This window comes from Carassius gibelio, chromosome A3 (genome assembly GCF_023724105.1).
Source record: "Carassius gibelio isolate Cgi1373 ecotype wild population from Czech Republic chromosome A3, carGib1.2-hapl.c, whole genome shotgun sequence".
In the NCBI taxonomy this organism is placed as follows: domain Eukaryota; kingdom Metazoa; phylum Chordata; class Actinopteri; order Cypriniformes; family Cyprinidae; genus Carassius; species Carassius gibelio.
The window spans coordinates 24,031,809-24,045,759 of NC_068373.1; the positions used below are offsets into that span (position 1 = coordinate 24,031,809).

At 44.1% G+C, this 13,951-nt stretch overlaps 1 protein-coding gene across 23 annotated transcripts in view; it reads right to left on the reverse strand.

The window, feature by feature from the left end:
• LOC127952561 (CD166 antigen homolog) overlaps positions 1–13,951 on the reverse strand; it is a 37,939-nt gene that overhangs the window by 22,108 nt on the left and 1,880 nt on the right. For 11 of the 23 annotated variants that reach the window (XM_052551186.1, XM_052551280.1, XM_052551259.1 and 8 more), the window contains exons 2-6: positions 11,741–11,998; positions 11,304–11,633; positions 10,529–10,771; positions 8,704–9,003; positions 8,365–8,607 (exon numbers count right to left, since the gene is read on the reverse strand). The exons of 1 other annotated variant lie outside the window; for it this stretch is intronic. In XM_052551186.1, coding sequence (XP_052407146.1) covers positions 8,365–8,607; positions 8,704–9,003; positions 10,529–10,771; positions 11,304–11,633; positions 11,741–11,998 — 1,374 coding nt within the window. Of the gene's footprint in view, positions 1–1,317; positions 2,748–8,364; positions 8,608–8,703; positions 9,004–10,528; positions 10,772–11,303; positions 11,634–11,740; positions 11,999–13,951 lie in introns of those variants that run through there. 11 more of the 23 variants (XM_052551312.1, XM_052551281.1, XM_052551220.1 and 8 more) reach the window with 7 other exon arrangements.

Below are 13,951 nucleotides of genomic sequence, written 5' to 3' on the forward strand. Positions count from 1 at the left end.
ACACGCACCTGCAGCGCTTCTGTGAATGGAGAAAACAGAAAAACCATAGGCTTACATAAAAAGGAATATAGGCATATACACTAAATATATTTAACTTAAATCATATTGACAGATTAACGAAATGAAAGAAAAAATGTGTTATAGTGCAAAGATGTTTTGCTTATTTTTTACCAACCAGCGTTGGTATGACCAACGCGCTGACACAACTTCATTTTGCCATATTGAAGCCTGTTCATTATCAAAATAAAACAGTTAAAGGAACAAATAAAAAGTTGCACCGCTTCATTGTACAAAATGTTGCGTTCAGCTTTACCGCGCCTCACTGAGCCGATGTGAAGGATTATGTTTTATGTCCATGAAAGTACAATTACTATATACTAAATCATATTTTAGCATCCAGATTTGCAAGGAACATGGAAACATTTGATTTGTGCCGAATGAGAGAAGTAGACATCACTTTCACCTTAAATTAATTTGTTTTTGGATTGACGTTTTAGCCTAAACGTCATAGGATTTGTTTTTATTATGTTTGTAAACATTTTACTTTAGACTACAGGCATTTTAGCCTTCATTATTTTGGAAAGTAATAGGGCTAATAAAATGCGACGATATATATATATATATATATATATATAAATGAATATAAAATATAACCAATAAAAATGATCTAATAATAATAAAAATAATAATAAAATACAAATATTACGGAAAAGGACAATCAGTTAATGGTCAAAATTTCTTATTATATGCACTTTATGTAACATTTATTCATGATAATCTTCATTTGAATGCTGACTATCACACATAATAAAGTCCGGTAATAAAGCCAAGGCATATGTCTAATATAATGATTTAATAATAAAATATTTTCTATGATATTTTCTTAATTCAAAATAAAATATTAATGAATCCATCTCTGATAATCCCGGGTTGCAATGGTCGCGCAGGTTTGTATACAAATGAAACTCAAACATGTCGTTTCCTCAACATAACATCTCGAGGCCACAACATAAGGATGCCTTTACCTCGACAAAATGATCTCGAGGCCACAACATAATATGATGTTCCCATGAGTTAATATGACATTCCCACGAATTAATATCTCGTGGCCACGACAAAACTAAGTGACCCGACCATGTCCTCTCCCAGGCACCGTAGAATAGGGCATTCAGTAGTGTTCTTCAGTAACTTGTGTTTCACAAAACGAAGCAGTGCACAAGTATATACAGCTAGTAGTAGTTCCAAGTAACAGTTTCACCCCCTAAAGCAATGTATCATACTTCTGACATGTTTGAAATGATGTACATCCAAATGCAATGAAAACTAAGCTATTTTATTCTACACAAGAGTATGGTCCACAATTATGCCACCATTTTAAAACAGACAGCCAAATTCCACTCTTTTTAATATCTTCATTACTTTTTAACAAGTTTCAGTGTCAAAATGAACAAGGGTGAGTCATAAGGCATTTCTACGACAACAGTCACTACAAACATTAGCATTAGCAAAGATGTCAATGTGTCAGCCAGCAAAACAAACCAAAATACATGTACCGTTCAGCTTTACCAACTGGCAGCCAGTTTGACGCTTCAACTAATGCTATACACATACAAGCTTCTGAGCAATTATTTTAGCTAATGTAGAATACATCAGCCAGGTTTAGAGCTATATAAAACAATATATATTCAGTCTTTGCGAGTGACAAGAAAGCTTCAGGGGTGCAGTACCACTAAACTAACAGGTCTGGTTTATTCCCCCTGCGTTTCCAAATAGGAATTATGACCATCATTGCTAAGATCTTAAGCTAATGGAGAGCTACTGAAGTCACAATATACTTAAAATATACTTTATAACATTTTAAATACAAAATGAGTGAAAATAGAAAGGTTGAGACATTCTTTAAAGTGGTTTTCTCAAAAATGCATTTAATTATCATGTTTAACACTTGTGCACCAAATAAGACTTATATTATATGTGAACTCCATATGTTACGTCCAAGATATATTGCATGCTGTGGATTTGTTCCCTATTGTCTCCTCTCTAACAGGATTGGTCCAAGGCTTAATGAGGGACTGCCAGGGGTTGGACCAGACACAGGACCTGTGCTATAAATTCCCCCAAGGAATCTCGCTGGAGGGCATGCTCTCCCTTTTTGCTCTCACTTTTTTTTTTGATGCTAGCTGTGATCATTGTGCTGTGTGTCTCTCTTTGATAGGACATGCTGGCTCCTGTGTGTTAGACGGTTGTGAAATTGCCGTTAGATCTTAAGTCTTTAACAGAGTGCTTTTAGCCACATGTGCTTGGAGAGCTTTATGTCTTGAACAATAATCCAATAAAAGCCTAATAAGGATGCTATTCAGCCATTTTCAGTTGATCAACATCCTCAGAAACCAGTATTTGGCTGTGATACAGTGATTGTCAGCTGGATCTGAGAGTGAAGTGAAATAGCACTGGTCTGTATGATTTCACATCGAAATTTGATCCCACTGATCTGTCTGTAGACATTGAAGCTCAGAAGTTGGATCCAGCTTAGAGAGTCATAACCAAAGCAGACATATTGCTCTAACAGAGTTCCTTCATGGGGAGTTCATGCACTAAGAGTTCTTTAAGTGTTTTGGGATCCTTCACATCATAATGGCCCGTCCTGGTTTTTTTGTAGAAGGTCAAGTAGATGAGGATGAGGATGATGACTACCACCACTACAGCAGCAATAATGGCTAATATTATGGGTATGTAATTCACAGTGTCTAAAAAAAATCAGAATAAAAAAAAAATACATATGAGTAAATCAGCTATTTAGTGAATGAAATCCGAGCAAGCAAAACTTGGGATTGATCTCTATCCTGCATTATGCTTTCAACATATTAAAAGTGGAGCATCTTATTTAAATAAGTCTAGGAAAATCCATGCAAGACAACAATGATGACGCAAGCCAAAACACTTAAATATAATAAGCCATAATGTGATCACAGTGACATTAACACTGCAAGATGAACAATACAAGACCAACAAACCAAACAGCTTCTAACAAAAGTGCAAATACTCTGTGAAAGGCCAAAGCACTAACCACAAAAGAAGTCATGAATCTATCCTGACAACAAACTATTTAATTGTTTTCTCGTGATAATTTGCACATTTAATATAACCAAAATAAACATTTTATTTAATATCAGACCAGCATATATATATATATATATATATATATATATATATATATATATATATATATATATATATATATATATATATTGTGACATGCGTCCCGAGCGCTCGTCAGCGTCGCCCTGGCAACACACGGGAATCACCGGCACGAGCTCATCACGGGCTGAGTGGCCACACCTGCAGCTCATCAAGCGGAGCCTTCTTTAGCAGAGGAGGAAGACAGAGTGGTGAGGAATGTCTCCCAACAAGGACGCTAACCCTTTCCTCCTCTGTTACAGAGAGCAGCGTGTGACCGTCAGCCCCACTAAGGAGAGCACAGCACGGGATCCACCACTCAGGACACAGCGAGCACGAGGGACTTGAAGCGCCACAGGAGAGCACCGCCTTCACCAAGAGCACTACTATACTTAATAAATCCACCCTTCGGGGACTTTCTCTGTCCATCGGTTGTCGTGTAGTTCCTCACCCCGCCACACTGGTGGAGAATGCGGGCAAGAGTGTGAGCTGGACACCGACAACCGACCCCTGAGGAGACCGTTAAAGCCACCCGTTTTTTTTTTTTTTTGTTTTCCTTTTTCCCCTGTCATTTGTTTTCACAGGCGGCCGCTCCTCCCCCGGCATGGAAGAACTGCTCAAACACCTCACCGAGGTGAGCAGTTTGAGCAGCAACAAATAGTGGAGCACATGGCCTCATGTCAAGGAGACGCCGAACGTGAGCTCGCCGCCCTCCGCGCCGCCGCCCACCGCACGCCGCTGCCTGACCCCCGTGTCCAAGCCGTCCAGCTGTTGCCACGAATGACGTCGCATGACGACGTGGAGATGTACCTTCGGATGTTTGAGGCCACCGCAGTCCGGGAGGCGTGGCCCGAGGACGAGTGGGCCCGACTCCTCGCGCCGCTGCTGACCGGGGAAGCGCAGCGGGCGTATTTCACCATGACGGCCGAGAGAAGCCAGAACTATGGAGAGGTGAAAAAGGAGATCCTGAGCCGAGTAGGCCTTTCCCCAATCTGTGCGGCGCAGCAGTTCCATGACTGGGAATATCGAGCTCGACAGCCCGCTCGCGCCCAGGCGGCCGAACTATCCCGGTTGGCCCAACATTGGCTGTTGACCGGGGGTCCCTCCGCACACCAGGTAGCTGAGCGTGTGGTGATCGACCGGTTCCTCCGCGCCCTCCCCCGCGCGTTGAGGCAGGCGGCTGGCATGAGGAACCCCACCGATCTCGACGGGCTCGTGGAGGCCATTGAGCTGGCGGAGGCCGCCCAACACCGGGAGATAGGGGAGCGAGCGCCGCCTTTTCCCCGAAGGGTGGTCCAGGAGCGACGCTCGCCGGAGGGCACCCAGCGACCCGTGAGCAGGCCTGCGGTTCCCGGCCCCCAGGACGAGCCAATGCCCACCGAGCCGCCGCGTTCCCCAGGACGGACATGGCTAGCAGGCTGTTCAGTCCACGGTCCAGCGCCGAAAGCACCACGGGCCAAGGTGCGCATCAACGGCCGGCCATTTGTCGCCGTCCTCGACTCGGGCAGCGGGGTAAGCCTGATACAACCGACTGTCCTTCCACCCCGAACAGGCTCCAGAGCCCGGCTGGCGATAACGTGCGTGCACTGGGACACCAGGCATGTGCCGGCCCGGCGAGTGACCATCACCGCGACCCCTGGTTCCTGGCCCGTCGAGGTGGGAATCTTAAGGAACCTACCGGTACCCGTTCTCCTCGGCCGGGATTGGCAGGGGTTCGATCAGCTCCTCACCTCCAGCACACAGCCTGCTAGCCCGGCCGGGAACCGCCGACGCCAGGAGTCCAGCAAGGCGCCCTCGACGAGGCCCCGCGCTGCTGACGTCGGACAGCCCTCGAGGAGGTGAGTCCCCCTCCCAAAACTCTAACCTGTTCTTCGATGTCTTCCAGCAGATAGCGGGAGGGGGGACGCTCGCCAAAGAGCAGCGTGGGGACGAGCGCCTCAAGCATTGCTGGACTCAAGTGCGGGTGGCGGAAGGAGAGGATCTACAACCAGCTCCCCACCCCACTTCATCATCCAAAACGGCCTGCTCTATTATGTCGGCCAGCGGAGGGGGGAGGAAAAGACGCTGTTGGTGGTGCCGCGGAGCAAAGTCCCGGCGGTCTTGGAACTCGCCCACGCCCACCCGATGGCTGGCCACCTCGGCGCCCAAAACACTGTGCAACGGATCCGGGACCGCTTCCACTGGCCAGGACTGGAGGCGGATGTCAAGCGGTACTGCCAAGCGTGCCCGACGTGCCAACGGACCTCGCCACATACTCCTCCCCCCAGCCCGCTGATCCCGCTGCCGATCATTGAGGTGCCCTTCGAGCGCATCGGGATGGACCTGGTGGGGCCACTGCCGAAGTCCGCCCGGGGGCATGAACATATCCTGGTTATCGTGGATTATGCCACCCGCTACCCAGAGGCCATTCCCCTCCGCAAGGCCACCGCCAAAAACATCGCCCAGGAGCTCTTCCTACTGAGTAGTCGGGTTGGCCTACCAGCGGAGATCCTGACCGACCAGGGCACCCCTTTCATGTCCCGGATCATGGCTGACCTCTGCAAACTCCTCAAAGTCCGACAGATCCAGACCAGCGTATACCATCCGCAAACCGATGGGCTCGTGGAACGCTTTAACCAGACCCTCAAACAGATGCTGCGGCGTGTCGTGGCCGAGGACCGACGCGACTGGGACCAGATGATCCCGTATGTACTGTTCGGGGTCCGGGAGGTACCCCAGGCGTCCACCGGCTTCACGCCCTTCGAGCTCCTCTTCGGCCGCCAGCCCCGAGGGCTCCTAGATGTCGCCCGGGAAGCCTGGGAACAACAGCCTGTGGTATGTCGGACCACCGTCGAGCACGTCAAGGCCATGAGAGAGCGGATCGACAGGGTCATGCCATTGGTCCGGGAGCATCTGACCAAGGCCCAGCAAGACCAGCAGCGCCTCTTCAATCGGGCTGCCCAACCCCGGGAGTTCCAGCCGGGAGATCACGTCATGGTACTGGTCCCCACCTCAGCCTGTAAGTTCCTGGCCCGCTGGCAGGGCCCATATACGGTCACCGAACGGGTGGGACCCTTCACCTACAAAGTGCGCCAACCCGGTTGCCGAAGGGAAGAACAGCTCTATCATATAAACCTGTTGAAGCGCTGGGTGGGGACCGGACCCCAGCTCTCGGCCCTCGCCGCCACCTCTCCCGTGGTTGTGGACATGGATCCCCATCTCTCCGCAGCCCAGAAGACGGAACTGCAGCACCTGGTCGGTCAGTTCTCGGATGTGTTCTCCCCTCGGCCAGGGCGGACGACCGTCATCCAGCACGAAGTCCGAACACCACCAGGAGTCATCGTCCGGCAGCGGCCCTATCGTGTCCCGGAGGCTCGGCGACACGCAATCGAGACAGAGGTGCAGGAGATGTTGAAGTTGGGGGTAATTGAGCCCTCGCGGAGTCCATGGTCCAGCCCCATCGTCATGGTCCCGAAGCCCGACGGCACCCTAAGGTTTTGCAACGACTTCCGCCGCCTAAATGAGGTCTCTGAATTCGATGGCTACCCCATGCCCCGCGTCGATGAGCTCCTGGATCGACTAGGAAGGGCCCGGTTCATCTCGACTCTCGACCTCACCAAAGGGTATTGGCAAGTCCCCCTGTCTAAGGATGCCAAGCCTAAGACAGCCTTCTCGACCCCCAGTGGCCACTGGCAGTACCGGGTCCTTCCCTTCGGCCTGCACGGGGCCCCCGCCACATTCCAGAGGCTCATGGATGTCCTGCTGAGGCCCCATATGGCCTACGCCGCGGCCTACATCGACGACGTGGTCATCCATTCAGAGACCTGGGGGGAACATTTAGAGCGGCTCCGGAGGGTGCTGCTGGACCTCCGCCGGGCGGGGCTCACCGCCAACCCCCAGAAATGTCACCTGGCTCTCTCCGAAGCCAAGTACCTGGGCTTCTGCGTGGGACGTGGCCTCATCCGCCCCCAGGAAAAGAAGGTGACAGCTATCCTCTCGGCACCGCGGCCCTCTACCAAGACCCAGGTACGAGCCTTTTTGGGGTTGGCAGGATACTACCGATGTTTTATCCCTAACTTCTCCTCCTTAGCCTCTCCCCTGACAGATCTGACCAGGAAGGGGCAACCGGAGAAGATAGCCTGGAGTCTAGAAGCGGAAGAGGCGTTCCAGCAGGTGAAGTCAGCCCTCACCACGGAGCCAGTCCTGCGAGCCCCCGACTTCAACTGCCCCTTCCTGGTGCAAACCGACGCCTCGGACACCGGGTTGGGAGCCGTTCTCTCCCAGGTCCAGGACGGCGAGGAACACCCGGTGATCTTTATTAGCCGGAAGCTGACCCCGACCGAACAACGGTATGCCGCCGTGGAGAAGGAAGCACTGGCCGTCAAGTGGGCAGTCCTGGAGCTCCGCTATTACCTCCTCGGACGCCGGTTCACCCTGCTGACAGATCATGCGCCACTGCAGTGGATGGCCCGCGCAAAGGACACCAACCCCAGGGTAACCCGCTGGTTCCTTGCGCTCCAGGACTTCCACTTCACCATACAACATCGGGCGGGGACGGCCAACGCCAACGCGGACGGTCTCTCCAGGATAGGGGCAGCTTTCGCAGGTCTGTCAGGCTCCACTCCCCACCCTCCCCATATCTCCCCATTGTACCGCAGGCGCAGGTCGACGCTTGGGGGGGGGAGTGTGACATGCGTCCCGAGCGCTCGTCAGCGTCGCCCTGGCAACACACGGGAATCACCGGCACGAGCTCATCACGGGCTGAGCGGCCGCACCTGCAGCTCATCAAGCGGAGCCTTCTTAAGCAGAGGAGGAAGACAGAGTGGTGAGGAATGTCTCCCAACAAGGACGCTAACCCTTTCCTCCTCTGTTACAGAGAGCAGCGTGTGATCGTCAGCCCCACTAAGGAGAGCACAGCACGGGATCCACCACTCAGGACACAGCGAGCACGAGGGACTTGAAGCGCCACAGGAGAGCACCGCCTTCACCAAGAGCACTACTATACTTAATAAATCCACCCTTCGGGGACTTTCTCTGTCCATCGGTTGTCGTGTAGTTCCTCACCCCGCCACAATATATATATATATATATATATAAATTCAATTCTAAACACTCACAATTCCTTTTGTAGTATTACTGTCAGTTTTACTAAAGCAAGTTTCAACAGCTGTTGTAAAAAAAGAAAATGACACACAAATGCATAGTTACCTTGTATGAACACTTTCACTTTTCTGGTCGTCGTGCCAACAGAATTCTCTGCAACGCAGGACACATACTCAGGTGTTGACTCTGATATAGTAAGAGTTTCATTATAAACTATATCATTTGTGCCGAGGATCCAGCTGATTGTTGGTTTTGGGTTTCCCTCGGCTTCACAAACAATCTCCTTCGAACAACCTCGAAACACAGGCACTACAGAGGGCAGTTTGGTCTCATTGATGATCGGTTTAACTACAGGAAAGAGCAAAGACAAAAACAGCTTTCGCATGATAATAATCAAGACCACTGAAATACCTGCTAAGAACTTGAACAAATGATTGTACATACAATGTACAGTAATGCTGAGATTTGCTGATTTCATTGTTGAAGTTCGTTGAGTTCCTTCTGCTTCTAGCTTTGCTTCACACCAGAATTGAGATCCATTATCAGCTTTGTCTGGGCAGATCTGGACTGTATATGTTAAAATGTCTGGAGTCTTGATGGTTTCAATGATGTTGTTTTTATTCCATTTGTACCATCCCACATCAACAATCTTAAAAGGAGCCACATATTTAATCGAGCACTGGAGGTCATACTGCTTGCCCGCTGTCATTGGTTCTGTGTGATTCACAGTGCTGATGGAAATATCTGGAAGACATATCAAGCATAACAGAGTAACTGTAACTTTAAAAAAAAACATATCCACGCTTAAGCTGACTGCTGTTTTGGCACAAGGTAGGTTTGTAGCTTGTGTGCTGCAGCTATTGCTTTTTGACCACAAAGACCCATCAACCATGTTTCAAAACAGAGTCACAATCTTGTGTAGTTTTCCCAGGGCACTTAGTTAAGTGAGTATCACCGTCAAGCCCAATACAAAAGCCTTTCCTTCCATTCTGTGAACTAGAAACTTCCTATTTTGTGTTGTTATCAGTGTGGTATTTCCAGCGGCTGTGATGTTTTGCATTTCATGGACACATTTTCTCTAAATCCCTTCTAGCCTTAACTAGCTGGTTTAAACTGGACTCCCAGCCAGGCAAACCTAGTGTTTAGCTGATTTAGCTGCACAGCCCCAAATCCCTCAAAAACTAGCCAGACCCGGGAGACCACCTAAGGACAGTAAACCAGCTTAGGCTGCTTGATTTAAGATGTTTAGCAGGACCCCAAACACAGTTGCATGTACGAGTTGTTCAAGCAAGAGAACAGTTTAACTGAAAATAAGCATGTTAACATTTGGCAGTAATCAAAGTGAAACAAAGGAGTGATGTTTCCTCATAAATACTAGTTTCAGGAGACCCCTTACCTTCAGTCTAATGGTGATGAAATATAATTATCTTTTAATCTACAGTATATCAGCAACTACTGCCAGACTGTGGCTGTGGTTAGACAGCTAAATGCAGTCTGTTAATGATAGCAAACACAGTGTGTTTATCTTGTTTGACAACATTATTCTATCACTATTTAAAACGTGTGTATGGCGACTCAAGTAGTGCGGCACAATTTAATTTCTAATTGTAAAATTACAATTATGGATGCCACACTTACATAATCGTTCAAGGCGGCAATTAATTATTAAAAGTCTACCTTTGTTATTCTGCATGCTTAAAATGCATTTTCTTTCTTTCTACATTATCTTAAGGATTTTTCCTATTATTTTAATTTTAGTTTTAGTATAACATTATAATACCATTCATGTTTAAAAATATATATAATTTAAAGAAGAAACCATCATCCTTTCAACATATTAAAAGTGAAGCAACTAATTTGAATAAGTCTAAAAAAATCCACACAAGACGACAATGAAAACGCAAGCCAAAACACTTAAATTTGATTAGCCATAATGTGATCACAGTGACAAGATGAACAATTCAAGACCAACAAACAAAACATCTTCTAACAAAAGTTAAAATACTCTGTGAAAGGCCAAAAACACTAACCACTAAAGAAGTCATGAATCTGCAGTATCCTGACAACATACTATTAAAGTAATTCTCATGATAATTATCATATTTAATATGACCAGTAAAAAAAAAAAAATCAACTCTGAAACAGTAAAAATCTGTAATACTACTTTCTGTAGTAATACTGTCAGTTTTAATAAACCAAATTGAAACAGCTGTTGGAAATTGCTAAAATAAATAAATAAATAAATGACACACAAATGCATATTAGTTACCTTGTATGAACACTGTAAAATTTCTGGTGGTCGTGCCAACAGAATTGTTTGCAACGCAGGACACATACTCAGGTGTCGACTCTGATATAGTAAGAACTTCATTATAAACTATATCATTTGTGCCGAGGATCCAGCTGATTGTTGGTTTTGGGTTTCCCTCGGCTTCACAAACAATCTCCTCTGAATACTCACGAAACACAGGCACTTTGGAGGGGAGTTTGGTCTCATTGATGATCGGTTTAGCTACAGGATGGAGCCAAAAAACACACAGGTTCAGAGCTTTTGCATTTTCATACTGCATCTTAAATTTCTTATGTTAATCAATATTCATTTTAATCTTGTAGTTTTCAAGAAAATCACCCAACTTTAGATATTTGACTAGAAAAAGTCACATGCTGCATCTGATCCCTATTACTACAAAACTTGCTGATTCTGCTTGATTTGGACGTTAACATATTAACAAAGATTAATCATAGGAGCTGATAGATCTTACCCTTACGAAAGGAAAATTTATTTACCAATATATTTCTTAAAATATATTGTGATATATTGTAATATATTATTTTCCCTTTTTATTTCTAATATTTTATATATTTTAATACATTTAATAATATATTGATGACACATATAGTATATAATATATTGCAAAATATACAAATGATTGCCGCTTTCAATATATTGGAAAAAATAAATATATATAAGAATATATGCCTAATATATTACATGATATTTTCCAATATACTGCAATATATTTTTGTTTCATAAGGGTACTTACAATATACAGTAATGCTGAGAAAGTCTGATGTTTTATTTGGAGGGTATTGAGGTCCTTCTGCTCCCAGATCCAGCTCTGCTTCACATCTGTATTGAGCTCCATCATCATCTCTGTCTGGACGGATCAGGACTGAGGGGTTTACATTCACTGGAGTCTTGCTATCCTCAGTGAAAGTGGTTTGATTCAGCAGAGTCTGTCCTTTATACCATTTGACAGTGAGATTGTGAACAGGAGCAACATTTTGAACATCACACTGGAGCTGATACTGCCGTCCCGCTATCATTGTTCTTCTGTGTTTCACAATGCTGATGGACACATTGTCTGGAGTCTCTGTGGAGGAAGATTTACAAACTCTGAAATCTGCAGTGATGAATGTACATTTATTAGATATTTCTGAGAATGAAAAGACAAAAAAATACAATAACAGAGAAACTGACTGTAAATAATGACTGGGAGCTCTACTTGACACTGTTCCTTATGGTTTATGTAGCAGTATGGCTTTATCTCCCATTCTGTCAGGTTTGACACTCTCCATGTTATCAGACTGTCTCTGGTCATGGCCACTGCTCCTTCACTGGCTTCCCATCCCATCCCTTTATGTGAGACTGAAGTGCTACAGTTAACTGCTACAGAACCTCCGTATCTCACAACAACACGCTGCTGGCTGAGCTGAACAGGACATTCAGCTTGTGCACCTGTTAAACACATTGAAGAGTAGGCTGTGATTTACAGTATTTTAATAACTTATAATGTTACAAGAAACAAAATTCATATTACTAATCTGACAACAGATCAGCAATAATGCCAAGGATTTCCCCCCAAACATTTATATATATTTTCAGTTGACTTGACAAACTATACAAAATCACAATGTACTTTTAAAATGTATGTATACATGCATTCACACAGTGTTTTTAAAGTAAAGTTACTGCCATTCAATTTTCTTTTTAATGCACTTAACTTAAAACTTTAATTTGCATGGTTTGTTTTTATACATCTGACCTTAATTGAATCCTTAATGGTACTAGTCTAAAACTAGTCTTAATGGTAAATCAATGTCTTATCTATAATAAACTTTCAATATTGCCTTTAAAAGCAACTTCTCAAAGTGCTTCACAAGAATATGATCAAATAGGACATACAATTGAACAAACAATGCATTGACGTAAGTGAAATACAGACAAAGGTATAAAACCAAACAAAAGCTAACTATCAAAAGTTTAACAAATAACTAAAAATTAAGAAAATTACAAAATAAACAGGTAAAGCTTTCAAACATATATGTATGTATGTGTGTATGTTTTCGGGGAATATTAAAAAATATAAGGGATTTTGCTTGCCTTATCTCCAAAGTTTTGGAGAAACTGAAGAAATCCCTGATCACCCATAGATTTTGAAAGAGTACACTGAACAATTAATAAGCCAAATTCAGAGGAGCGGAGATCATGCACTTGTGTGTAGGGAGTTAAAAACTCAGAGAGAGGTATCAAACCATGCAGGACCTTATAAGCATGCAAATTTTAAACTCAACGAAATCTAATGTGGGAGACTGATGTTTTGGGGGAGATTGAATAGGGTTAATGTAAAGACTGATGTGGAGTAATACATCATAAATTATTGTTACAGCATTAATAGTGTACGTGTGTGTGATAATTTGCTTTCAGCTTACTGTTGATCATACCAAACTGAAACCTTACCAAAGAAGCTCACTAAAATCACCAAAAGCTTAGTCACACTAAGATATTTTTTTTCTTTCTAAAATCCACTGAGAGTGCACATTATGCATTACAGAATTTTTCACTGCAAATACACATTCTTACAATAGTAACACATTGTTAGAACTGAAGAAAAAAAAAAACCCTGTGATATCTTCATGCATTACATTTTTTGTTGTAGGATAGTCTCTCAACCCACTATGGACACCTTTTGACGCCAATGAATCGCCACAGGCTAGTACTTTTTTTTTTTTTTTTTTTTTGTTTACTCACCATATTTAGTAGTTATGGTTACTTTAGCAATTAGAAATACACTGGATAACCATTTTTGAATGTCTTTTAGTCATTTTAACTGAACATTTTGCCTGGACTGGTGGTGGTGGTGTTTTTTTTTTTGGTCATTCAGTGTTTCTTTGGGGAAAAAACGAACAAAAATACTGATAAGATGATACGAATTATAATAATAAGAACTATAAACGTGCTAAGGATTACTAAAGGGTTAATGAGAGGCTGAATTCATGAATATTAATCAGGTTTTGTGCGTTCGCTCGAACTGCTTTGAGGAAATCAAAACAGGGATGATAATCGGTGTGCGCCAGCCAATGAGATTACCGTTTGCCAATTAGCCCCGCCCACTACAGGAGAAAATGGCAATTCTTAAAAGCAGAAGGAACGATTGGACAAAATAATGTCTATATTAGAAAATTAAAATTAAATTAAAATTATATATATATATTATATATATATATATATATATATATATATATATATATATATATATATAATTTAATTTTAAATTTCCAATATAGACATTATTTTGTCCAATCGTGTGTGTGTGTGTGTGTGTGTGTGTGTGTGTGTGTGTATATATATATATATATATATATATATATATATATATATATACATATTCTATTGAGAATAGATCACATG